The 27,551-nt window shown below is 35.9% G+C and overlaps 3 protein-coding genes across 3 annotated transcripts in view; 1 reads left to right on the forward strand and 2 right to left on the reverse strand.

The window, feature by feature from the left end:
• Window positions 1-2,244: 2,244 nt before the first annotated feature.
• LOC110096129 lies at window positions 2,245-9,662 on the reverse strand. Its single transcript, XM_020821902.2, has 6 exons — window positions 9,438-9,662; window positions 9,199-9,341; window positions 5,683-5,733; window positions 3,657-3,878; window positions 3,429-3,531; window positions 2,245-2,952 (listed from the first exon to the last, which is right to left on the reverse strand). Exons 1-6 carry the CDS (start codon window positions 9,521-9,523, stop codon window positions 2,424-2,426), a joined length of 1,134 nt encoding a protein of 377 aa, XP_020677561.1. The 5' UTR covers window positions 9,524-9,662; the 3' UTR covers window positions 2,245-2,423.
• A 2,020-nt stretch (window positions 9,663-11,682) lies between these two features.
• Window positions 11,683-14,876, forward strand: LOC110096126. The gene is made up of 2 exons (XM_020821898.2): window positions 11,683-12,059; window positions 14,438-14,876. The coding sequence occupies exons 1-2, from the start codon at window positions 11,724-11,726 to the stop codon at window positions 14,603-14,605; spliced, it is 504 nt and encodes a 167-aa protein (XP_020677557.1). The 5' UTR covers window positions 11,683-11,723; the 3' UTR covers window positions 14,606-14,876.
• Window positions 14,877-16,161: 1,285 nt separating this feature from the next.
• LOC110096122 (pumilio homolog 2) overlaps window positions 16,162-27,551 on the reverse strand; it is a 29,023-nt gene continuing 17,633 nt past the window's right edge. Inside the window, exons 2-7 of the mRNA XM_028696996.1 lie at window positions 18,781-18,993; window positions 18,600-18,710; window positions 17,995-18,189; window positions 17,162-17,339; window positions 16,630-16,701; window positions 16,162-16,543 (exon numbers count right to left, since the gene is read on the reverse strand). Of these exons, the coding sequence (XP_028552829.1) occupies window positions 16,673-16,701; window positions 17,162-17,339; window positions 17,995-18,189; window positions 18,600-18,710; window positions 18,781-18,993 (726 nt within the window). The 3' untranslated portion in view covers window positions 16,162-16,543; window positions 16,630-16,672. The remainder of the gene's footprint in view (window positions 16,544-16,629; window positions 16,702-17,161; window positions 17,340-17,994; window positions 18,190-18,599; window positions 18,711-18,780; window positions 18,994-27,551) is intronic.

The following is a 27,551-nucleotide window of genomic DNA, read 5'->3' on the forward strand; positions in this document are numbered from 1 at the left end:
AATTCTCGACCAGCACTTAACAGCATGGTTCTGAAAAACCAATAAGACAACGAGAGTTATTTTTTTAATTAACAAATTTGCATCATTTATTTTAAAAAATATTACTCATAATAAAAAATTATTAAATATATACACAATCAAATTATGATGCAATAATAATTTATTTATAGTTGACTCATTAAATAAATAAATTTATAGAATCAATCAAATTTAAATTACTTCTTAAATTAAACAAAATTTCAAATGTGAACAAGCTTTTTTTTTTTGTGATTAAAAAAGAAATCCCAAAAATTATTGATACGTCATCACAAAATTATCTTGATTGGGCACGAATCTCGAGGCAAAATCAGTTCGGAAACTTCAAAAATTAATTTTGGGAGCATATGAACTCCGATTTCAGCGAGCTTATAGTCAAACTGAGCGTCTCGAAAATACGAACCCAACGATTCCAAGATCAACCCAATCCGAGCCCAAATGAGTCTGAATCAAGGGTTCAAAGCGTTGTTGGAAGGTTCAAACCGCAATTTGAGTAACCAAACGGTCTCCGATTTTGACGAGCTTATACTCGAATCGAACGGCTCGACGAGACGAATCCAACGAGCCCAAGATCATCAAATTCCGACATCATTAAGGCCTTCAAATGACCAACGAACGGTACATGATCAAAGGATTCGATATCGGCCGTCCATTCAAACCACTCACAATTCGCCCTTGATCTCACACCTATTTACGGGCTATGCCACTCCAGAAAAAACTATAAATAGAGCCCTCATTCTACACAAGAGGGGGAAGGGAAGAGAGAGAAGAAGAAGGAGAAAGGGGAATAGGAGATTCCTCACCTCCTCGACCACCGCCGTTGGAGCTCTTCCTGCCGCCTGAAGACGCCGGAACCCTGCCGGATTTTCGAGAGAACGCCAGAATTCTGCCCAACTTCCATGGGATGCTGAAATTCTTCCCAATTTACAAGAGAATTCCCTCATGACGCCGAAACTCCGCCCAAGTGAAGACGGAGTTCTCCTCTGCCACCAAAGACGTCGGACTTCTGCCCGACGTCGGACCTTCACTCTTCGCCAAGCTTCTACCCGACGCCGGACTTCTACCGGTTATCGGACTCCGCTGGACGTCTATGCGAAGATGCATTTCTTTTCATTGCTGGACTTCTACCTGACGCTGTCCTACTGATCTTCGTCGTCAGACTACAGTCCTTCCAACCTCCGTCGCCAGCCGACTACGGTCCTCCTGACTTATGTCGCCCACCGACTACAGTCTTTTTGACATCCGTCGCCCGTTGAATACGGTCCTCCTGACTTATGTCGCAACTTTGAAGGGGACTTTTCTATCGCACAATAAGCCCAAAGCCTTCCTTCACTTCAACTATCCAACTTGAATTCTGATGATAATATTCCCATCTATTTCACCATCACTCTGAACAAGAGATCCAAGATATCTAAAATGTGTACTCTTATTAATGACTTGATCGCCCCCAAAGTCACAATCCCCTCACTAGGTCTATTACTACTAAAATTACACTCCATATATTCTGTTTTAGATCTACTCAAGCGAAAACCTTTAGACTCTAAGGTTGACCTCCATAATTCAAGTTTACTTTCAACTCCCTCTCTAGTCTTATCAACAAGAAGAATATCATCAGCAAAAAACATACACAAAGGTACATCCTCTTGCAAATGTCTAGTGAGAACATTCATGACTAAAGCAAAAAGATATGGGCTTAAGGCTGATCCTTGATGTAACCCAACCGAAATAAGAAAATACTTAGTCAATCCACCTTGTATTTGAACACAAGTAATAGCTCCTGCATACATATCTTTAATGATTTGAATATAAGCATTATTGACTCCTTTCTTTTCAAGAACTCTCCATAGCACTTATCTTAGAACTTTATCATATGCTTTTTCTAAATCAATAAATATCATATGTAGATCATCCTTATTTTCTCTATATTTCTCCATCAAACCTCTTAATAAATGTATGGCTTCCATAGTCGACCTACCCGGCATGAATCCAAATTAATTTTGAGAAACATTAGCATCACGCCGCAACCTATGCTCCATAACTCTCTCCCATAGTTTTAAAGTATGACACATTAACTTAATACATCTATAATTCGTACAATTTTGTGCATCACCTCTATTCTTAAAAATAGGAATTAACACACTCATTCTCCACTCATCTGGCATCTTTTTAGTTTTCAAACAAAATAATTAAAAAAGCAAAGTCATACCAAAACAAAGCTCGAATGTCTTGAACGGAGGAAGGAACAGGTAGAACAAGCTTTTCATGAAGCATTATAGGCGTCACAAAGAAAACATCCATAAAAACTAACTTACAAAGCTCTAAACATATGAAACCTATTCCTACCGAGAGTGGTCTCAAAACACACTTGTGTCAACAACCACAGAGCTTCACAATTCTGAAGGCCCAGGGCCAAGTAGCAACGGGCTCTCATTCTTCTTCTCTGCAACTGCTGGAACGGGCGGCCGAGTCGGATTATTTGCAGCCCATGCCCGCAGTGGTGGCTCAAAGAACTTTCCAGCAACATCAGGTGGCTGCTGTGGATTTTCCTCTTCGGGAAGAACTACAAGACCCTTTTCCCGGAGTGAGGATGGTTCGTTATAGCATGCGCTCCATAGAGAATCCAACAGCTGCCTCTCCTCTCTGGAAGCACCCAAGTCCTCAGCTTCCATAGAGCTGATGCCGTCTATACGGTTTTGGAGGATCTGCTTCAGCTTATCTTCTTTGTCAAACGAGCTGGAACCTTCCGAGGTCGACCCCCGAGCAAGCTCCAAAAGGGCACCAAGTGCAGCCTCTCGCACGCCAGAATCATCACTTGAAGCCAGGTGCACCATGAGCCTTGGAAAGCCAAGCTCCATAGCAGTGCTGTAGTCAGATGTGTTTTCTTGAAGAAGATACTGGAGCAGGTTGAGAGCCTTCCTGTCAAATAATTGAACAGTATTTTGTCAGGATTTCAAATATTGGCAATAGCCATGGAATTCCGTCATAATACATCCTGATGCATTTTAAAATAGAATACAATGCTCCAAACAACAGCAACATCTCGCTTCACAACAATAATTATTCTGAAAAGGGTTCAAGAACATTCTAGAGCTGTTTGGCTACAAGTAGGATTTAACTCAAATTGGGGATTTAGTAAAATCCTATAAATTTTGAGAGGATTAAAGTTTGAAAACTGTTAGACATGACAATCATTAAATTTTAACTACTTATTTAAACTTTATGAAAAGAAAAAAAATATCAACCAAATTAAAAAGAGATTTATCAAAACAATAGGATCTATCGTCCTAACTGCCTAAAATAGGATACCAAACAGCCCCTTTAGATGACACTTATAGTGGGTCAATTATTTTTCTTATAAAGAAAATGAAACAAAATAGTGGAATAGCACTTGCCTCTGAAATCTGGCATCATTTGATCTCAGGGCGTCTCTAAGTGCTGCATAACCATTAGCCAATTTAAATGCATTCACTCCAGTTTTGTTGTTTCGAATCAGAGCTGAAATTTTTGGGTAGAAAAATTATTAGCGTTAGCCTGGAAATGCGCATGCAACAAAAATAATTGAAATTAAATTATCAATTATTTTTCAAAAGCCAAATGCAATAAAAAGGGAAGAAACTTACAAGATATTGCTCCAAGAGCTTTAGAACGAACTGTTACATCAGGATCAGAAGAAAGATTAGATAACAGAGGATCCAATCCGCTTGCCTCCATTACGAGTTGCTGGCTCTTGGGATTGTTCTGTACGATGGTGGTTACTACTTCCGCAGCTTTAGCTCGGATGCCGGCATTGTAGTTCCTCAGGTATCCAAGTAGAGGAAGTAAACCGCCGATAGAGTGCAAATCTGACGCATTCATGTCATGAAAACATAAGGTGAACAAGTTCACAAGGAAACCCACCATTCTAACACAAATAGAATCCCATTTAATTAGTTGTAAGAAAATCAGATATATTACAATAGTAAACTGTTACCTGTGTCCATTGCAGATAGGACTGCAATTTTGCCAAAAGAATGAAGCGCACGCAAAAATTGAATCAATTTTTAGCTCCAATTATACAGAAAACTTGTTAAGAATAATTGGAAATAATAAAATGCAATAGTTTTAAAAAAATAATAATAAAAAAAAAATGCCCATTAGCCATCCGCCCCCTTCTAGGGCTCACCAATTGGTGCCTAGTGAATAATCTGAGCCTTCCATCCTTTCTTGTACATGGATTTGTGAGAGATGTGTTTCCTTACTTGGACGATTGATCTGTGGCTTCTTTTCTTCCTAGGCTTTTCTGTTGGCCAGTTTTTGTTTTTGTGTAAGCCCTTCAGCCTTTTGACACTCCCATTCCAACTAGGTGGGAGTAGATTTTCCATCCTAATTTTGCTTAAAATATTTTATTTTCGAATATAACATTCTTCCAACTTGGTCCCTAGACCACACATAATAAATAAAAAATTATAATACAAAATTCATTCTAATTTTATCTCTCAACTATTCAAAATTGATTCCAATTTAATCCTCAATCGATCATTTGGGTCAATTTTATATAACTGGGGAACCATTTTGGAGAAATATGATCCTTTAGAATTAAATTGACAATATTCAAATAGTCGGGGGACCATTTTGAGATTTAACCAAAATAATTTTATGTTTGATGTGATTATAATTATATAATACTTGTGTTTTTCACATTAATATTTATTGTAACATACGTTTAACTTAATTTATTATTTATGTAGGTACATCATAAAATACTTCTAATAATAAAAAGATGGTCTAGTGTTATGCTTGTTTAAAGTTGTGTATAGATATCAACTCAACCAGCTTAGCTCACGAGCCCAAAGCATAATCCTCGGCATCACCCTCAAGCGTAGTCGCAAAGTTATGCATTTAAATCATAGTCATCCATACTGTTCTCCAAGACAAACTCTGGCCCTCATTTGGAGTCTGGAGAGGGCACATACTATAGCATTTTATCACCGCGATTTACTCAAAATACTTAAGAAAACCCATCAATTAGTTTGGCTCCTTAAACAATAAGGCATAAGGCCTACTTCCATTGATAGGAAAGGTCTGCCAAGTTAGCTTCAGCAACAAAACTATTAAATCTTTGTCAAATTAATCATCTATACTCTCCATCCTCTTTTCAAAGCTAAAAAATTTCTAAACCCTCAATAGCATAGTTCAACATCCTAAACGAGACTGTTTTCTACATCACATCAGAACAAAATAAAAGACTTTAGAAGGTGGATGCTAATATAAAGCTCTAGGACACCGCACATCTCAATCTACCTTTGAAATCCACATATCTACTCTCCAAACTCCAAAAGTGTGGTAAGAAACAACATAAAAGCTATAAAAAATAATAAAATGGTTTTTTGCAGGGCATAGCTTGGCACAAGAAATGATCCAAACATCCCTACTAGCTACAGATATCTCATTAAAAAAAAAAAAAAAAACTTCAAAATAAACTTGGCATATCAAGGCATTGGGAAAATATTAGCTAACAATAAATACTTATGCTTCGATAACAAGCCATAAGATAATAATACGAAAAGTGAACTTTCTAGAACATGCCAGCAAATAAATTAGACAAAATAAAATTTAACAAAAAAGTCAACGTATGTAAAACAAAGCGAAATGTTTATATAGGCTTACCATTGGCCATATCAATGGACTCCACATGTTCTTGCAGTTCTTCAAGCATGCCTGAAAAACGTTTCAATCCTAGTGATTATTTACTTGAAATAACATAAAAATGACAACTGACGGCAGAAATAAGGGAATTAGAAACTACATCATGAACTTGGAATGCGATAACACATTTAAAAACAAAACCAAATCTTGAAGGCAGAAATAAAAGAATAACTAGAAAGTAGATCATGCATGTGGAATGAGATTAATACATTTAAAAACAATAGTTCAACAACGAAATTCATCGCTTATATTCCCCTTGGCAGAAATCTATGCAAGGCTAATCTCAAGCAATGATAACATCTTCCATGGACAAAAGAAAGCACCAACAAAAATTAGAGCAAACATGATATCAAGCTAGACCTCAACAATAAACATTTACAAATGAATATAGTAAAAACATTAGCTACAATTATTGTTACCCTGCCAATCTCACTAACCGTAAGCATTCTACTGAACGCATAAAAACATAAAACAACTAAAAAAGAATAAACAAAAAGTAAGACCAGGAATCAAATGACTTTACAAGGATTACAGAAATTAAAAGATTTAAACTACAACCAATTTGGAACGTGCATTTTGCACGACCTGAATATGTTTAGGTTTTACTAATTTATGAAAGGCGTACCATTAAGAGCTAGGTATGTAGTCCACATTTAATAATCTCCCCGTTCGCTATTCCTTTGATGTGTAACCATCTAACATATTACAACGAAGTACAATCCATTCTTTCTTTTATCATAACAAGGAATATTTCAATATTTTACTGCCAATATATTAGTGTTCATATATGAAATCAAAACCTAAACATGTAAATAGAACCACATTTAGCAGAGTAGCCTCAATTTATCATATAGGATCACACAGCTCTACCAAATATAATATTATCATTTATCACTCAAATGCTTTCTCTATGGTGCAGAATGTAGGCCATTAAAGAGAAGCATAAGATTAAGTGTTGCAGAGATGAAGATGCTCAGGTTGATGAGTGGCTTTACTCTTAGAGACATGATACGAAATGAGCATATATATGTGAAAAGGTTGGAGTAGCTCATGTGGAAGATAAGATTAGAGAGAGTCGCCTTAGATGGGTTGGTCACATAAAACAACGGCATTCCGATGACCCGGTTAGAAAAGTAGATGTATTGGATTTGGCTTATGTTAAGAAAGGTAGGGATAGACCTAAAAAGGCTTGGCTAGAAAATATTAGAAATGATCTTTCTTTATTAGATTTAAATGAGAATTTGACTCTTAACATAACACAATAGAGATAAAAGATTCATGTAGCCGGCCCCACATAGTGAGATAAAGGCTTGATGTTGTTGTAGTTGTACTCAAATGCTTTCTCTACTATAAATATTTCACAATATATCCTGTCTAGTTCTTCACCCATCCAGCTTGCACCCTTTTCTCCACACTTAAAATTGTTAGTGAATTCATCACCACCAGATATCAAGAATTCAAGATCCATAAACCATAGAAAATCTTATTAGAAGTTTAAACATTCCTTCTACCACTCTGCATTAGAATTGCGATGGCGAGGCCATTTTCCATTTTAACTACATATTTTAGAAAATGTCCATGCTTTTACATAACACATTGAGAACCTCAAACCTACCACACTAGGCATTATTTCACAAACAAATAATTTGTTCACAACTATCATATTGACATGAACTAAATATCAACAAATCATGTACTCAATATTTTCCATTAATCTTAAACCTCTTGACATTATCTCTTTATTATTTTTTTCTAAAAACTTTTTAAACTTCTCAAGAACAGAGATTTTTCATTGTACAACCAAAATAGCTACTACATTAGGTGCTACATTGAGTAGGGGAATCTACTGGAGACCGCATGAGACATTTTTTTATAATACAAAAATAAGATGACTATTTTACAAAGCTCTTTTAAGTGTAAAATCAAAATTTCATTAACTACCTTAAATGAGGCTTTGTTTTGATTTTTTGAAATTGATGGCTACCAACTTCACACTAAATTTTTCAAAATGATGGCTAACATAACGCAAGATTACTTCATTCACACTTGAATTTTCAAGATAGTAACCACCAAACTCAAACATCATAAAATTCAAGTTTGTAACCTACAATCTAAATACTATATAAGGGGATAATTGGGGATAATTGAATTAAGTTGAAGAATCGCACAATCACAACCAAATTTTAAAAAGAAAAAAGAAAAATAGAAAAGAGAAAGGAAAAGAGGATGAAGCACTCACAACAAAGAAGAGATGAGATGTGGAGAATAATATCATCTTACTGTCCATGTCCAATCCTCACCTTCACAGCAGGTAATTGTATTCTTTCTTAGCTATTAACACAGACAAAGTTATATCTTTGTCCTTATTATAATCTTTTTAAGCATCTCTTTTAAAACATAGTGGAATTTTGATTTATGTACGGTTGTAAATGTTAAAAAATCTTACCAAACCAAGTAAACTTATATTTCTTATTTTGAGATCTTTAAATTTTTTGTTCTCTCATCTATATTTAATTTTGCTTGAAATTTTATCAACATCTTAACAGCACTATCAAGCCAGATAACAAATAAGTTCACTAAGAAGCTAGTCAAATTAAACAATAGTTAGACCTTTGTTCCCACCAGAACTTAACAACTAGCAGTGAAATTTCCATGCTCTTGCAATACAGAAAGGGTGACATATCAATTTGTTCATGCTATCAAATGGATGGTTAAAATGTAGTTATATTCTCAAACAATGAAGCCAAGTTAAGGACTCGACTAAAATCAGAATAATTAAGCTCAAACAGTCGCCAATTGATAACATAAACTCACATACTTGAAAAAAAAAACATAAAACTTCAGTCAGTCTCCAGCAGGTACATGCATAAAATGACTATTACGCAGCTCACCTTGATTTGTTGGTTTAGAATTTTGGCAAACAACTAAGAGATTTTGGGTTCCAAGCTTGCATATATGATGTGTGTTTTAATGATGTATGTTTGAGTTTTACTTAATTGACTCAAAAGTCCAAAAAAAAAGGACGAGTAAAATGCTTCTCTTCTCTCTTCTAAAAAGATTTGATAGTCATGAATATCACATCACCGATACTTGTGCAACTATTCTAACACGGAAAACTGTCAACACCAAAAAAAAAAGAACTCTTACATCCTCTATTCCACGTCACTCATACTTGAAACATGAAATCTAGAAAATAATAATAATAGGTCTTCCCACAAATCCTTTATCAAAATTAAGCAAATTACGCAACCCACATTACTTTCCATGAATCTTCTGGCTCACAAAGAACAAGTGCCGTTGTTCATGCCAGCATCTAAATGAATCCATGACCCACAAAAATACCCAAAAGAATCCAGCATCCTCGCCCTTTTTTTTTTTTTTCAAATCCTAATGAATTACCACAACAGCTATTAAACTTCAAAATATTCTAAAAATCAAAAGAAACGTTAAACAATCGCATCCATTAGATTCAATTACCTTCAATATCTGCAGTGGTGACGCCATGAGCCTCCAAAACATCCTGCGGAGTCTTCATCACTTCCGTGATCTCCTTCATTCTCTTGATAACATCCACCGAGTTAGCCGTCATGGCTTCCATGAACCACCTCCGTTCCTCATCGCTGAACCCCCCAAGTAACCAAAACCAACAATAATGAAAACCCCTAAGATTGAAATTGACCTAGGTTAAAAAAATATAGAAAGAAACAATAATATACCTGAGAACCCTCTTCGGTTCAGTTCCGTCGGCTTGTGAGAGGCTCCATCTGAGCAACCCCTCCCACTTCACACCGTCGCCGGCCATCTCTCTCTCTTTCTGTCTTCCCGCCGAGAAAATACGGATTCCAAATCAAAATCAACAGAACAATCAAATCGCCCCTTCAGCACTTCACACCTCTCGAGTCCCTTATATACGTTCGATTTCTGGTCGACCGCTGAGACTTCTTCGAATAAGATGGAGTTTCCTAGAAATGGATTGGCTAAATCGGACTTTCTCGAAAACTCTCGAAAATTGGATTATGAAATCAACCGTCCGATGACATCAAACGGGTAGAATCAGCGCACTAATTTTTTTCTTTTACTTTAAGTATCACTAAGAATCAACTTAATTAATACTCATTTGAACTAATAATTATATTTGGATAATTAAAAAATAAAACTCATGACATTTTAATTGGTGACATATTAATTTATAGAGAAAATTATTTCTGTAAAATCATAAAATTAAGTCATATATATTTTATAATTATTTTTTATCATTCAAAAAATTATAATCGAAACAAAATTAAATCCATTTATTTAAATTTAAAAATAAACCTATTTGCCAGTCAAATAATTTATTTATTTAGACTTATAAAATTATTTATTAATATTTAAAATTGAAGTACTCATTCAATATATTTAGAGAAGTGAAGCTAAAACAAGTTGAATCATAAAAAATAAAAAAGAGAAAAATATAATCATATATATGGAAGGTTTGATCGAGCTCAAGAAAAACATGATAACTTGTCATATGACTACCAAGACCAATCTATGGTATGCTCAGCTCAACTCAATTATAGCCTTATGCATGGCTTTTGATTCTACTCAATTTAAGTAGCCAAAATCAAGAAATATATTAGAACATACAAAATAATAATTAATTTAGAGTTTACCTAGAAGATCGAATATTTTTTTATTTAATCAATTTTTAATCATGTCAAATGAGCCCAATTTTTTTTTTTTTTTTTACTTTTGAGTTAATTTAATTATGTATACATTACGCATTAATATCTGCACTCAATTATATGGCACAATTAAAGAGTCAAAGCACCCCAACAACTGAACTACATGTTGAATGGCTACTTGTCCTCATTCTTCACTATCGGGCCAAATTATATTAGATGAATTGAAATTATCCCTATTATAAAGGGCAAAATTGTTTTACCAATGATTTGAAGAGTCGACATGTTAATTTGTTAATTAAATTTAAATCAAGTATTAATTGATAATTAGTTTAAATCATTTGAATTAATTAGTTTTATTAATTCATGTTATTTTTTAGCTAACCAAGTCTTATTCTTATGTAATCATATTTGTAGCCTTGTTTTCCCTTTATTAGTCCACCTGGTGGGATCAAAGAAATCGCCAACATACAAGAGCGAGGGCGAGAGAGCGAGAGAGAGAGCTGGGGGTGGCCAAGAATAAGACTCATAAGAGAGCAGTTGAGTGGAGAAAATACGACTTTGAACTTTTGGTTGCTCAATTTTTCTATGTTATTTTTAGTGAGAGCCAGAGGGATGGGAAGAGAAGGATTAGAAGCTTTTTCTTACATAATTTAACTATCAAAATGTTCAATTTATTTAGGATTTTTCTTCTTCTCTCTATTTCTTTAAGACATAATCAAATGATTTCGTTTCTTATATTTTTAGATGATAAAATTTAGTTATGCTTTTAAAGATTGATCTAGATTTAAAAAATGTTAGCGATTTGTGAATAATTAAAGCAAGTTAAATAAAAAATATAAGCCCTTGTACAAATGAACATAAATGCTCTTGTTCATTTTCTTTTGTGGCTTATTTTGATTTTACATATTTCTTGCATATATATTTGTTATAGATTTACTTGTAATGTGGTTTAAGATTGATTTATCCCCTCTTTAAGAATGGTCTATCATATGCCCAAAATTGAGAAGATTTTTTTTATTTGTATAACTATATAAATATTTTTTATAATTAAAATTTATATAAGTTGATGAAAGGATTAAAAGTATTTAAAATAAAAATTTCTTAATACCCAATAATTTCTAAAGAATATTTTCAAAATTCACAATTCAGAAAAAAAAAAGTTCTTTACCTTTCCTTTGTATTGAGCAGTTGAGCTCGCATCATAGAAAAAGAAAACAACCGATACATATGAGATCACAGCCGTCCATTATTAAAACAAATCCAAACCCTCGATCTCTGATGATAAACCAGGATTTCCATATCTGAAGCCAAGTGGCTGGCCATTATCTCTCTCAAAAAATGGCGATAGCCGCCCTCTCTCCTCCTCCGCTCTCAGCCTCTTTCTCACTCCTCTCTCCGGTGAGAAGCGTCTTCTTTCATTGTTCAAGGCCCTCAATTTATTCTCTTTCATTATATTCTTTTTCTGCTTCTCGACCTATTCGCCAATGGAAACCGAAGCTTCAAGAAATTTTGAGCAGGCGGCCGCAGCCTCTCCGGAGAGTTTCCGGAATCGATTCCGGCGTTACTGAAGGCGTTCAAGAGATAATTCCTGTGGCTGATGGTGGATCGGGTTACAGCGTCGTCTCTGCCCTTCTATTTACAGCTTTCATCGGCCTCTCCCTTCTCACAATCGGGGTAATCTTTTGAACTTTCAAATAATGGAATTGGAAATCGAAATGTTAGAAAATTTGCATTGAAATTGGATCCGCCTGTTTAAAAAGAAAATGGGCAATTTTTTTTTTGTTTGGTTGATGAAAATTTGAATTTTTATTTTTGTGAATAGAAGTTATCCGATTCATGTAAAGCTTTGTAAGGATTGAGATGTGATTGTAGGTATAAAAAGAGTAATTATATCGAAACTAAATACAAACCTGAAATTTTGAAGTAAAATGCTTCGAAGTGTTTGATTTCAATGAACATGAGGAAATTTGAGTACATATTAATTAAATTTACTAAATAAAATGTTACAAATATATTTTTCTTAATGACAATCTTTGAATAAAAAATATGAAGAAAAAAGAATGAAATCACTGTAGCTGCTCATTTGTCCTCTCTTTAAATTTTATAAATCAATATTTTATCAATCAAACGAAGAAGAAAATTTATTTTCACTGAATTTTTCTCAACCAAACAGGCAAACAAAAATTAATTTCAGTTCAAGTTCTATATGTAGAAGAAGGTAGTATTGAGGAGAAATTATTAACTTATATTAATCTTTTTGTTCAATACTTATAAATATAGAATAGCGTAAGAAAAGAAGCTGTATTAACACCAATAATAAATAAAAGTTTAATGTAGAAGCTAGTAAGAGAGGATGAGATAAATGGAAACTTGTGAGTTTTATTGCAATAATATGAATTACAAACAAGCTAGGATATATTTGGTTCAAAAAATAATATATCATAATGATAGGCTAAGTGCCATAGTATTTTAAGAGATGGATAACCAAGACAATAATGCCACAGATCTGTGGAGGCCTTGATGGTTGCAATTTTGATGAGGGTGTTGGTTTCTTTTAAGGATGGAGGGAGGATTTTTTTTTTTGTAATTGGGAAGAGAGTTCAAGGAAGAGAAGCATAATACTAAGTTAAGGTTGCAGAGATGAGGATGCTTAGGTGGATGAGTAGGTTTACCCTTAGAGATATGATACGAAATGAGCATATACGTGAAAAGGTTGGAGTAGCTCCAGTGGAAAATAAGATTAGAGAGAGTCACCTTAGATGGTTTGACCACATTAAACGGAGGTCTTCCGATGACCCGGTTAGGAAAGTTGATGTATTAGATTTGACTTATGTTAAGAAAGGTAAAGGTAGGCCTAAAAAGACTTGGTTAGAAAATATTAGAAATGATCTTTCTTTAATAGATTTAAATGAGAATTTGACTTTTAACATGACACAATGGCGAAAAAAGATTCATGTAGCCGACCCCACGTAGTGGGACAAAGGCTTGATGTTGTTGTTGTTGTTGGTAGAGATTTCAAGGAGATGAAATTTTTAGTTCAGTTGGCAATAGCAAGTATGTGAAGTATGGTGGCTTTCTTTCGTACTTCAACTTTGAGGTAGGCCTCCAAGTTTATAAGTTTTTTTCATGGAGTTATTTAAATTTGATAAGGCTCTCACATAAATGAATAGCTGAGCAAAGATTATTGTTTTATCATCAAGGCCTTTTATAATTTTTTGTGAGATCATCTTCATCAATTGGGTGTGACCAAGTATGGTGAATCCATCAGAAACAATTTTGACACACTGTATACTGGGCAATTACTTTTGTTCCCTTGCTGAGAAGATAAAAGTCTTCTTTTAATTGAGTAAGATGCCCATGTAGATGGTTTGGCATAGATATTGTTAAGAGCATTCCAAGGCTCCTGCGATACTTGGGATGAAACGATAAAATGAATTAGATTTAAGAAGGTCGAGCTAGCAATTACGCTAAGAATAGGTTTGTCTTGGTGGATCTATAACGAGTAGGTAGGATTTGGTGTATGGCCATCATTAGTGTATAGGATTTGTGCTTGACAATGGTAAGATCCATCATTAAATTCCATAAGATCATATACAATGAGTGTAGTATGAAATTGAAATCGCCATGATGAGTTATTGGAGGTAATAAGTTTGATTTATGTGTTGGTGTTAATGGTGATGAGAGCTTGAGATCTATCAAAAGGATTGAGAATGATATAGGCATTAGGGTTAGAGGACATAATAGAAGGAGATAGTTTGGAGGAAAAATCAGTTACTTATATTAGCTATTTTGTACCATATTTATAGATATGAAATAATGTAATGAAGGAATGTATGATAACACTAACAATAAACAATAAATTAACATGGAGATGAAAATAAAAAATATATAAAAGACAAGTTAACTACTTATTTCTCTAAAAATTCTAATTTTTATCAACCAAATGTATCAAGTAGTAACAATTATAAGTTGCAATTTCTTTCACATTCGGTCTCTTTCAATTCGTTACTCGGTCTGTATTAAGAATTTGAAGGTTCTTGCTGTTTGAGCAGTTGATCTATTTAGCCGTGCAAGACTTTCTGCAAAAAAGAGAGAGGGAAAAGTTTGAGAAGGTGGAGGCTGAGAAGAAGAAGAAGGAGGGGAAGAAGAAGAAGAAGGTCAGGGCAAGAGCTGGACCAAGAGGATTTGGTCAGAAGGTTGAAGAAGATGATGATGATTAGAGATTTCGACAACAATTTTTTCGCATTTCAGAAGATATTGTTCGAAACTTTGAACTGCCAAAAACGTGTACAGGGAACGTCAGGTTGAAGCTTTGTTAGAAAGAGAGTGGAAAATATCTCAGGAAAATTGCAGATTTTTGTTTGCAGTTCAGCTGCTCTGTATCTCGTTCTCCTCTTTTGGGAGAAATTAGCCTATTTTTTCTTTGCACAAGCTCATAGCGCACACTCCTGCTCCTTTTAATTAATATATATTTAAGAATATTTACACAAATAATATTGAAATCTTTATATTTATAACATTAATATTGAGGTTATTTTTTTAACTAACAAATTCTGTGTATTTGCACTTATATGATCAAACTGTTGAAATTTAATAAAAAAATATGAATCGAATTTGTATTGTGAATTTTAATATTAAGAAGAGATTTTAAAAATTAAATAGTAGGATGATTGATTGTTTTATAAATTATGAAGATTTAGGCGCTAATTCTATTTCAATGAAAAATACTTAAGTATTTAAATTAGTGTTCAAAATAAAATTTTAAGTTAGTTGGATGAATGACTGCTGACATGCTTATGTCATTTTCTATTCATTTAGGATCTTGTTTGTGATGATTATAATTTTTTATAAAAGTGTTTGTAAAATAATTGTTAAGGTAATATTTTTTTAAACATATTATAAAAAGTAAATTTTTAAGACAAATTTATTAAAAATAGTAAAAAAAATAATTGCAATTTAAAAAATAAAATAATAAAAAATATGTTCCAAATACGATCTAAACCTTTTTTTTTTTTTCCTACTCTATCTTTAAACAATTAAACATAAATTGGGTTAATGATCAGATATTTCAAAAGCAGCTCACTTTAGCCTATTGATTGATATCTTTAACTACCAAATAAAAGATTTTAAGTTCGAGCCTTACATATATGATGTGCGTGTAAATTTATCTTAATTGATCTAAATGTCCAAAAAAAATCAGATATTTCAAAAAGAAAATTTGCCATATGAACTATTACTCAGATGTTGAGGAACAAAGTGCGGCTCGTAAAATATATTTTATTAAATTAAAATTACATTAGAAAAGATTAGAAACCAAACAAAACAATCCAAAGAATTATGTTAAAAAGCTTTTTTCTTGCTCAACTCAGAACTCATAAGAAGCTTTCATTATGGTGATGAAAATATACTATGCATATATTTTACCTCATGCTACATACCTAAATAATTAAAACAAAAATCTTTTACTTTATCTATCATATATTTGCAACTAGGTATGTAACTGAGCCAAGTTCAACTAATGAGTCAAGTCAATTCGGATTGGATTCAATAAATGGCTCATGGGCCACATTATATGAGCTACCGAGTTCAATTTGAGCTGAACTCGACTTGACTTGTTAGATTGTCAGTCAGTTCATTTAAAATTTATTAATATAATATGCTTCAAATATATTGAAATTTAATAATTTAAACATTAAGTAGTTTAAAAATTCTGAAGATACTTTTCAGCACAGCAGTCATGATAAAAGCAGCAGCAAATTCAGAACATTTCCCAAGCAGGAGCTTACAACCAACTGAACTGAATAAGAAAACTGTCAATATAATAAATATATATTAGAGCTAAAAAAGAAAAATCCAGCCCCTCGCCTAAACACTAATGGCTACCATCCTTTCGATCTTTTTACAGTCACTCTGAAGCTTTTTTTGGGATGACTTTCTTCATGCTTCTTAAATCAATTTTTTTAGCATATAAATTTTAATTATTTTAGTAAAAAATAACTTTAAGAAGCAGCAGAAAAGCCGTCCAAAACGAAGCCTGAAACATGTCTATTGCTTCCTTCAACTATTCTTTACAACATAAAATAAAGTAAATATTTAGGCATCAGTTATGCTCATAGCTTGAGCCTCAACATCTTGAGGATCTACTCTAATAGCCTCAACTAAAGAAATTTACAACAAACTAATTAATTTTCAATCAAATTCCACCATCCTAATAAGGTGAATGAAAGAGGGACCTCATACTAACCTCTGTTAGCTGTACAACTTTCTTCCTAAATCTTCTATAAGAACTACATAACTGAAACTCCAAGTCTCCTCTCTGCAAATGCAAAATTTATGAGAGCTATTAGAATTGTGGGTCAAAATTGACAAGATTAATCATAAGCATGTACATAAATGAATTATCATTTCACAGATCTTTGGGTTAATTTTTTGATAAGATCAAAATTAACTGTGTTAAGTTTTAAAAGGATTACTATTATCAAGACCATTATATATTGCTATCTCTTTCTACATTCTATGTCCTATGATAGTCTCCAGTAACATATTCACTTTCTCTGCAACATGGGAGATCAGCGCTTATGGGTTAACTCAAAATCTAATTCAATAGCTTGACCAATATGAGTCATGGAAATGAACTAGAGAGATCCAATTAGAAAGTTATTTTATGTCAGATACAACTCTGGATTAACAGAAACTGATAGACCTACTAGCAAACACATATAAGGCATTGGTATTTAATGAAGAACAAATTTAAAAAAAAGGAGCGCATAACATACCTCCAGCTGCAACAAGCTTCTCTACACGCGCAACTATATGCTTCCCATATGTGTATTTTTTCAGTGAATTCAGATGAACCTTTACTCGTGAAAGGATCAGCTCACGTTGCTGATCATCATCACAAGTCTCCAAAACTTTTTGTACAACGTAGTTTGCAAACTGATCTTTCATCATTGCCTGGCGACAACATGCAAACAAATAAATTCAGAGCCTAGCATATGGGTAAACAAGCAAAACATACCAGTACTTATCTGGCATGAGATTTTATGAAATTTTTTCTTAGTATAGTATTTCACTTTTGTTAAATAGCCATAGGTTTACTAAAAATAAATAACACCAAAGCCCAAGACTATAAAATATGTTAATAAATAAAATAAAAATTGCGTCTTAAAAATAAACACCTAAATGCCACAAAAAATACTAGTGGATCTTACGTTGGGATGACTATTTGAACACAATGGATTCCTTCATAAATGAAGATATAAGTCTGATCAATCAAAATTTTATTGTCTTTTGTTCAATTAGAAAATGAAATAAAGGCTCTCTTTTTCTGATGTCAAACTCTTATTTGCGGAACGTACAGATATATTCCTCTGGTCTAGTTCGACTACCTGCTTTAGATGTGATTTTGGCTATCTTGCAGAACGTACAAATATTTTCTAAGCATTATTTCTTATAGACGGCCATTAACTCATCATTTATGCTGGATGTTTTGAATCAATTTCTAGACAGAGAGGTCAGTTAAAAGGATGTGATCCTTTTATTCATAGAGGGTGAAGATGCATCAGCTGAACAAAAGTGATACATTCTTCTCATTGTGCGGGGAACATACCTGAAGAGGCTCGTTGTCTTCTGTAGCACCTAGCATCTCGTTGACCAAAAGTTGCCGTTCTTCAGGACCGGCAAAGGTTAAACACTTTTCAACCACGTTTGAAGCAAACTTCTGTTGACTCATGTGGACAATTTGTCCAGTTAGCTTCTCTATGATGGCAGATCGTTCATGTGGCTTCCCATGTTCCAGCACATGCTGTTACAATAAAAATTTCATCAGCCAAGGAGTTTAACAGTTCATGTGTTTGGAGTTCAGGCAGAACTCATGAAGCAATATGTGACTAAGGCTTCGTTTGGGACAGCTTTCTTATTGCTTCATAAAGCAGCTTCTTAGTATAAATGTTAAAATTTTTGTACTAGGAAGCTGCTTTAAGAAGAAAAAAGAAAGACGTCCCAAACGAAGCCTAAGAAAAATCATTTTCTATGAGGTCAAAGACAGGATGATGATATCAAAGTGCTCGACATTCTTCTGCCAAATTTTAGCATGCAAAGAGTCAAGCCCAAGCTAAGTTTTTGGTTGTAAAGCAGCTACACGGTTATAAAAGTTAGTGTTCTTTGTGTGTGTTGCTGGAGGGTTAGGCTTGAGTTTCAAAAAATAAAGCCAACCTGAACCACATAATTTCCATACTGATCTTGTGCCAGTAAGCAGACACACTGTAGAATCTCATCCATCATGATCTGTTGGGTTTTAGGATCATCACAGTACTCCAATATTCTCTGTAAAACGTAATGGTAATGAAAACATGATATTAACCAAGTTAGGCAGAGTTACAAGTTTAGAAAAGACCTGTATGACACGGCAACCATTTGGATGGGTGGATAATGTAATTACTTGATCATAAAAGGTTGAAATGATAAACAGAATTGCATCTTGTGGAATACATTCGATACATTTTTGAATAACATGGTTCCCATTTTGATCACGCACACAACGCATGACATGGCCATCAAGTTCTAGCACCATTTTGGTCTGTTGATCCAAATCAACAACTTCTATTGCCTGCACTATAGTATTTTACTTAGGAAAAATTGACTAAAATGAGGACATAACCACCACTAAAACAAAAGGAGCAAAACCAGTATTTATCCACCACAAATATAACATTCAATCAGAATTGTAGAGATGTTTTAACTTTAATGATAAATAAAAAAATAAGCCAAAACTCTATATGAACAAGCTTCATCTAAAGCTACCCCCCTTTGACCTAGGCCAAATGGTTCAACAGACTACTCTAAGGTGTAGCCAAGACTTTAAAACCAAAGATCCAACTATACAATCAATGCCCGAAACCTCCCAAATTTGTAGTCGTCGACTAGAGCCCAAAAACCCTAAGATAAGTCAAACCTCAGCAAAACAATCAATGCCCTAACCCTCCCAAATTTCTCCCCCTAAAGCATACAATCCAAAAGGAAATTCCAAAACAGCGCTCCCATTGAAATTTCCCTCTCAAAACGCATTAAAATCTTAATTTGAAAAGTCTACCGGGTGAGGGGGACCACGAGGGCTGAACCCCTATTCCGCCTTCGATATACTGAATAGGACCGGACCGGTCCAATAATATCTCCCTCCCAAAGACCCAGCTTGTCCTCAAGGTGGAAGGATGGAAACTGATGCTTCACCCTTTCGTATAGTTCCCAAGTGGCATCATAGTCGGGTAGGTGCTTCCATTTGATCAGCACATCCTTGATCCCTTCTTCTCCTTGTCTCACCCTTTTTAACTCCAGTGGTTTGACATCATCACTAGATCCTCGCAGTTGAATCGGATGAGATTGGTCAAAAGGGAAAACCGACACCTGAAATTAAAGCACGATGCTGATCAAATGAAGTAAGATCGAGGAATAGACATCGTCGTTGTGTCCAGAATGTCATCAACATTTAGAATATACATTTTATTTGATCAATTGGGGCCAATTGAGGTGGCGACATGTATCTAATGGCGAGAGCACACATATCGAGTAAAATTGGCCTCGAGGTTGCCCAAATGTAGTCTGATGGCGAAACAGACTTCATCACTGTGCTCAGAACATTGTAAATACTCAAAAATTATATTTCTCATGTTCAATTTGAATCATCCGAATTGGTGGCACGAATTTTGAGATAAAGTACACATATCGATGAAAGATGCCTTAGTGTTGGCCAAACGAAGTTCAATCGCAAAATGGACAACGTCATTATGATTGGAACATCCCAAATATCTGAGAATACTTAATGATAGCATTCAACTTAACAAATTGAGGGGCATGCGAAGGGGTCAATACAAATTAAGACAAGACACGCATATCGGAAAAAATTGGACTCAACGTCTTCCAAATGACGTCTGATTGACGAACAAATTTCGCCAGTGCATCTGGAACGCCTTTACACTCTAAATACAATATCAATTTGTTTGAATGAGATTATGTGCGCAAATCGATGCAGTTTTAAAATGACAACACGTATTTTAAGAAAATTAGGCATCAATCCAAAACGGACGTTGTTGCGACTGGACATCGATAATACCTTAAATGCACTACAAATTCATCTAACTTCTATATTCAATGAATTCGACATGTTAAACAAGGTGAAATACACGAATTTCAAGGCGATTGTATAATTACCAAATGAATACACCTTAATCGAGACCTTTTTGGGGGTAATTATCACACTTCCACTAGTTCGATTTTGTTAAATCTCAACCTTACGATCCCGAAGACATCCACGGCTGTGAACAGTAATCCGTGGGAGGACTACAAGGATTGCATTAATTCCTCCCATTGATTTAGGAATAATTGTATTCATATTATTATAAGAGTTATTTGTTTCCTTATTGATATACCTTGTATAGATCTATAAATAGGGAGTAGATTGCTTAATAAAATTTAAGCTTTTCCCTCTCAAATCCTCGTTCTTAACATGGTATCAGAGCCACGATCCTAGATCGTCGGAGGAGAAAGAGAGGAGTAGAAGTTCGGGCAACCGAGACTTGATCGGAAGCTGCAGACCCGGACGGAACGGGCGAATCAATCGGAGGGAACGGCCGACTCAGATCCGGACGGAACGTGCGAATTGATCGGAGCTTCCGATCGGAACTTCCGATCCAAAAGGATTGTCGAAGGAGCCTAGTCGAACAGCCACATACGAGCCAAAGGAGCCGAAGAAGAGTCATTCGACCACTCACCGATCCTTTCCGATCGCCCTGCTCAACTCGCCCCTGCGTGCGATTTTAGGGAAGACGACCGATCCGACAGCAGCAAGCATCCGATCCGACAGGAAGTCCCGATCGTCGAAGGCGTCCCAGGCATTCCGATCGACGAAGGCGTCTCGATCGTTGAAGGGTCCCGATCGTCCCTGGCGTCCCGATCCGACCGGTAGAGAGGCCTCCTCGAGCGGCTCCTGCGTGCGAAAGGAGCGATCGGCTTCTTCTTCTGGAGCCCGACCCTCCTGCCTAGTCCCGATCTGAGCTGTTTAGGCTCGGCCGGTTTGGTTTAGTAAACCAAGAAAAAAAAAGGAAAGAAAAAGAAAAAAAAAAAAACCTTTGACCTTTATTACAAAGGAAATTTTTAGGAAGCCTTAATTGCTTTCCAATGTCAGAAATTAATTCCTCCCAAAGCGTTGAGCAAAATGAGGAGTCAATGGTGCACCAAGGACGAGGTGACCTTCAAAGCATGCAACCTTCCTATCGTCTAAATGGGAAGAACTACCTGAAGTGGTCTCAATTTGTGAAGACCTACTTGAAGGGGAAAGGTAAAATACATCATCTCCTTGGAGGAGGACCGAAAGAAGGAGATTCCAAATTTGGGGCATGGGATGAAGCAGACTCCATGATTATGTCATGGATGTGGAATTCCATGACTCCAGAAATTAGTGACACATTTATGTTCCTTCAACGGCAAAAGATATGGGATGCTGCCAGACAAACCTACTCCAAAGCTCGTGACGCGGCCCAAATCTTTGAAGTTAAAGTCAAAGTTGGAAGCACGAGAGCAGGGGAGTAAGACAGTGATGGAATATGCCACCCATTCTACAAAATATGTGGCAAGAACTTGATCACTATAGGTGCATTGAAACCAGATGTCCGGAGGATGCTGCGATCCTAAAGAACTTTATTGAAAAGATAGAGTTTATGATTTTCTTGCAGGACTTAATGGCAGAATTTGACCAAGTAGAGTTCAGATCCTCGGCAAGGAAGAGACGCCATCACTCAACGAAACCATTTCTCTCATTCGCGCAGAAGAAAGTCGACGAGGAGTAATGTTAGAACCGAAAGACAGTTGAAAGCTCAGCAATGGTGATGAACAAGAATCGTCATGGAAAGGAGAAGGGAAAAGATCTTCAAAGTTCAAAGACAAGGACTCACTTTGTGTGCAGCTATTGCAAAAAGTCAAGACACAAAAGGAAACGTGCTGGAAAATACATGGTAAACCCCGCAAGGAGTGGAATCAAAAGGGTGAACCAAGGAGCACATCACATGCAACAACACTACAAGTAAGCCAGAAGCACGGTCCAAATCTGGAGAATTCAACAAAGAAGATATTGACAAATTAAAACAACTCCTGGTATCTCTTGAAAAACCAATCTTCTCTTCACTTGCACTCTCAGGTAAGACTCCAATTTCTTCAGTTTAAAGATGCTTCTAGAAATCATCTAAAGGAATTATGGATAATTGATTCAGGAGCCCAGATCACATGACCCACTCATCTACCCACCTCATAAATTACACTCCTTGCCCAAAACAATAAGAAAAATTATCACTGCTGATGGTTCTCTTCCACGATATGGTCAAGGAGACATCATATATCTCCCTTACTCACCCTGAAAAAACGTCCTCACGTACCACAATTATCCACAAATCTAATACAATAAACAAAAACTTACCAATGACCATAATTGTCAAGCCTTATTTAACCCTACTTATTACTTATATTCAGGACTAGAGATGCGGGAAGAAGATTGACTGCTAAGGAGAAAGCTGGATGTACTACCCTGGAAGAACCAAACCAATTATAATAATTACTCCATGTTATCCCTAGTAGATAGGAATTCCACTATTTGGCTTCATCATTATAGACTAGGACATTCTGTCTTTTGATATCCTAAGACATATGTATCCCACTGTTTCAGAAAATATAAACTAAAAATTTTCATTGTGAAACTTGTGAGTTAAGCTAAAACATAAAAGAACTTCATTCCCAAACAAAAGTGAGAGATGTGACACTCCTTTCTACCTTATTCATAGTGATATATGGGGACCCTCAAAAATCCACAATATCTCTGGGGCACGCTGGTTTGGTCTTCATTGATGATTTGCACTAGAGTCTCTTGGTCTAATCTCCTTAAAATAAACTATGTTAGCACCATTCTTCCCGTCTTTCATTCCATAATCCAAAATCAATTTGGGGTAAAAAACGGAGATTCCGCTCTGAGTAATGCCAAAGATTATTTCAACCAAAAACCCTTTTCTTCATACTTCCAGAATGAAGGGATCATCCATGATCCTCATGTGTTCACAACCCCACAAACAAAAAAATGGGTTGCAGAGAGGAAAAATGGTCACCTTCTTAAGCCACCACTCGAGCCTTCCTATTTCACTACAATACACCCAATCCTATTGGGGGAAGCTCTTTTAATTGCAGCCTATCTCATAACCGATTTACCTTCAACTGCTTTAGGCCTCAAATCTTCCAATGGAGACCTTGTCCTCTTTTTACCCAGAGTTTCGAACATCATACATATTGCACCCAAATCTTTGATGCACTGCCTATGTTCATATCCACAGCCATGAGCGAAGAAAATTAGATCCAAGAGCACTCAATGCATCTTTGTTGGTTATTCAGCAACCCAAAAAGGTTATAAGTGTTATCACCTCCCACAGAAAAACTTTGTTTCTATTGATGTTACCTTTGATGAAAAATTCCTATTTCTCAAAAACTCATCTTCAGGGGGAGACTGAACTTGAGAAAGATGAGGAAATTGAACTGCACCTCTTGACATTCCTCCACCACCTTCAAAAATAATCCACCTGAAACCCATGAAAGGAGAACAAATGACAACGTTATTAAGATTTGGAAAGGTTTACTACCATTGACGTACAAGCTCAAGCTGTACTCCAAAGCAGATCCAAGAATCTGAACATCTCCTGGAATAAGGTAAGTTACCACCTCCCTTATACCCTATAAACAATTCTATATCTTTCAACAATTTTTCATCGTCACAGCTAGAACCAAAATTTTTGTTTCATTAGAAGATATCCGTATTCCTAAAGTTTTTGAGGCCTTAATCTGATAAAAATTTAGAAGAAATGCCATGAAAGAGAAATGCAGGCCTGGAGAGAACGAAACATGGGAGAATCGTCAAATCTACCGAATAGGGAAAAAATCGGTTGGCTACAAAATGGGTGTTCTCAAGTAAAATACAAAGCTGATGGCACACTGGAGAGATATAAGGTAAGACTAGTGGCAACAAGGGTTTAATCAAACGTATGGCATTGATACCAGAAAACGTTTGCCACCTGTGGCCAAGATGAATATTGTCCGAAATACTACCTCACTAACACGCCAAGTACAATTGGCACCCTGGAACAACTGGATGTGAAAATGCATTCCTACATGGAGACTTAGAAGAGAGATATTTATGGAAATCCACCAGGCTTTAAAGGAAAATCTGAAGGTAACAAGGTGTGCAAATTGAAAAGCTCTATATGGCCTCAAACAATCACCAAGGGCATGGTTCGGGAAAATTCTCCCAAATTCATGCTCGTTGAATGGATATCAACAGAGTGCAAGGAGATCATACATATATTTGCAAACACTCAGACTCAGGGTGTATGTTGATGATATTATTTTGACTGGAAGTAATGAGGAGGAGAAAGCAGTTTATAAGGAAAACTGGCTAAGAATTTGACATCAGAACTTGTAGACTAAAAATATTTTCTCGGAATTGAAGTAGCTCACTCCAGCAAAGGAATCTTCATTTCACAACAGAAATACATCAAAGATTCTCTAAAGAAACAGGTAAACTTGCCTGTAAACCAGGCACCAACACCAGTAGAACCTAATCTAAAACTGGGAGAAGCTAAAGAAGATCCAGATGTGGATAAGGAGCCTACCAGAGACTTGTAGGGGAAATGATCTACCTCTCCCACACTAGACCAGACATAGCATTTGCTGTAAGCATGGTCAGTCAGTTTATGCAGAATCCAAGCAGAATTCACATGCAAGCAGCAGACAGGATATTGCACTACCATAAAGGGAGACCAGGAAAGGAATTCTCTTTTAAGAGAGATCACGGAATGACCCTAGAAGTATAACACGGAATTGCTGACTATGCAGGATCACCTGTTGATAGAAGATCTACTTCTGGGTATTGACATTTTCTGGAGGAACCTTTATTACATGGAGAAGCAAGAAACAGAATGTGGTGGCAAGATCCAGTGCAAGAAGCAGAATATCGAGCTATGGCTTTGGGAATGTGAGCTACTATGGATCAAAAATCCTAGAAATCTAAAGTTAAGTGGGATGAGCCCATGAACCTACACTGATGACAAAAATCAGCAATAGCATAGCCACAATCCCAGTCCGCATGACGGACCAAGCACATAGAAGTGGACAACATTTTATTAAAAAAAACTAGACAGTGGTGTAGTAAGTGTTGACCATGTATCATCAAAGGATCAACTTGCAGATTTCTTACTAAAGGATTGGACCAGTTCTATCTTCCCTCCAAAATGATTGATAAAGCGGGAATGACGGATCCATATTCCAGCTTGAGGGGGAGTGGTTAAAATCTCAACCTTACGATCCGAAGCAATCCAAGGCTGTGAACAGTAATCCGTGGGAGGACTAACAAGGATTGCATTAATTCCTCCATTGATTTAGGAATAATTGTTATTCATATTATTATAAAGTTATTTGTTTCCTTATTGATATACCTGTATAGATCTATAAATAGGGAGTAGATTCTTAATAAAATTTAAGCTTTTTCCTCTCAAATCCTCGTCTTAACAGATTTATCAATAATTAAATAATAATATATTGTTATTTAATAAATATTATTAATCTAATAATATCATAAGTCAAATATAACTCAAATCAACATTTTAATGTTACCTCATATCCTTTGAGTGAAATCCTGGCTAAATCCCGTGCAAATCTCGGATGAAATCCCGCGACTCCTCGAATGAATCCCTCTCCTCTCATTAAAATCAAGGCTGAATGAATAGAATGTTAGCTTAGTTTCTTCAATATCTTTCACCCAAATGAACTCCTGCTTGACGAGAAGCAGCCTCCCTCCTGTTCAAAGCCACATTTCCTTCACCGAATTCGAACAGCAAGCAACCGAACTATCCGTCTACATTCTGAGCCTGTATGCGACCTGAAGCCGCTTTCCTATTCGTTTCTTCAACAGCTGAAACCTGTCCACGTAAAGCTCACCTGTTTGAACTCTTAATCGGCTACAAGGATCCCTTCAACGACAGTCGCGTCGCCGTTGAGCCGTCTAAGCCGATCGTCCGTCGCATCACACCTTTTGATGTAAACGAAATCGGAATTGCACGAGACATAATAAACAACTGAGTAAGTACGTCAATATAAGATTAACGAGCCACAATTAATGATTTAAAGAGATCTCAGTTGCAGAATGCTTAGGCATTGTTACAAAGCATTAGGCAAAACAATTTAAAACAAATAACAAACATGCCGAGTAATGGAGATGCATGTTAACAATATCCACGGGTTAATATTTTAGAAAAGTCACCTGAGTTTCCCTCACTCAAGCTCTCTTGCGGTTAACAGGAGAAGATATTAGCAACACCTAATGATGATCACACAGACGAGAAGAGGGAGCTTACAATACTGTCCACGGAAAGCTATTAGGAGCTGAAGGAATTGATGACATGCAAGGGTGTAATTCGGGATGGGGGGGGTTTCGCGCAATTCTTACTTACTTAGCGTGCTTGGGACACACTGTTAATAATCCAAAAATTTGCTGGACAGCAAATGAAACTGTTCGCGCAACTGGACATCAAACTACCTTGCTGAAATATTGCTGGACAGCAATGCCTGTGAAGGTGACAGAATCTGGTAGCAGTTACGGGAAGACTAAAAGGCTGTTGGACATCTAGCGTGGCCTTCAAGCTGGTGCAGACAGTAGTGTTGTTAACTCGAAATTAACCTGGGGCAGCAGTTTTAGACAGCAGAGACAGCAATTCGTTGTCTTGAGAAAGAAACTACGGAACAGCCACTTGGAGGCTTGGGAAGATCCTGAGCAGTATAGCCACAAAGTTGGATTTTGGATAGGAGTCTTCCTTCTCCCAATAGAAATAATTAGTCGATGTGTTTGCTGGAAATGGGAGCCACCAGCAGAGATTCCTCAGGAGGATGAGAGGGGAGGCGTGGAAGGAGAAGGCTTGGGGTGGCGGTTCCCGGTATTGGAGGGGGAATGGGGAACGGGTATGAGAAAGAAAAAAAAAATCTGTATTTAAATTTCAGATTTTCATAGGGAATGGTTTATCTTTGAAATTCAAATTAACTCATTTAAGGGAGTAATGGGGCGGCGGTTACTAGAAGGGATTTTGGGGGGGA

The sequence above is a fragment of the Dendrobium catenatum genome, unplaced genomic scaffold (assembly GCF_001605985.2).
Source record: "Dendrobium catenatum unplaced genomic scaffold, ASM160598v2 fragScaff_scaffold_99, whole genome shotgun sequence".
NCBI classification, from domain to species: domain Eukaryota; kingdom Viridiplantae; phylum Streptophyta; class Magnoliopsida; order Asparagales; family Orchidaceae; genus Dendrobium; species Dendrobium catenatum.

Coding starts and splice junctions, on each gene's coding strand:
- LOC110096126 (XM_020821898.2), top strand. CDS start 11,724: ATGGCGATAGCCGCCCTCTCTCCTCCTCCGCTCTCAGCCTCTTTCTCA. Junction 12,060..14,437: donor TCTCCCTTCTCACAATCGGG/GTAATCTTTTGA, acceptor CTGTTTGAGCAG/TTGATCTATTTAGCCGTGCA.
- LOC110096129 (XM_020821902.2), bottom strand. CDS start 9,523: ATGGCCGGCGACGGTGTGAAGTGGGAGGGGTTGCTCAGATGGAGCCTC. Junction 5,734..9,198: donor CACCACTGCAGATATTGAAG/GTAATTGAATCT, acceptor AACGTTTTTCAG/GCATGCTTGAAGAACTGCAA. Junction 3,879..5,682: donor GTCCATTGATATGGCCAATG/GTAAGCCTATAT, acceptor TGAATGCGTCAG/ATTTGCACTCTATCGGCGGT.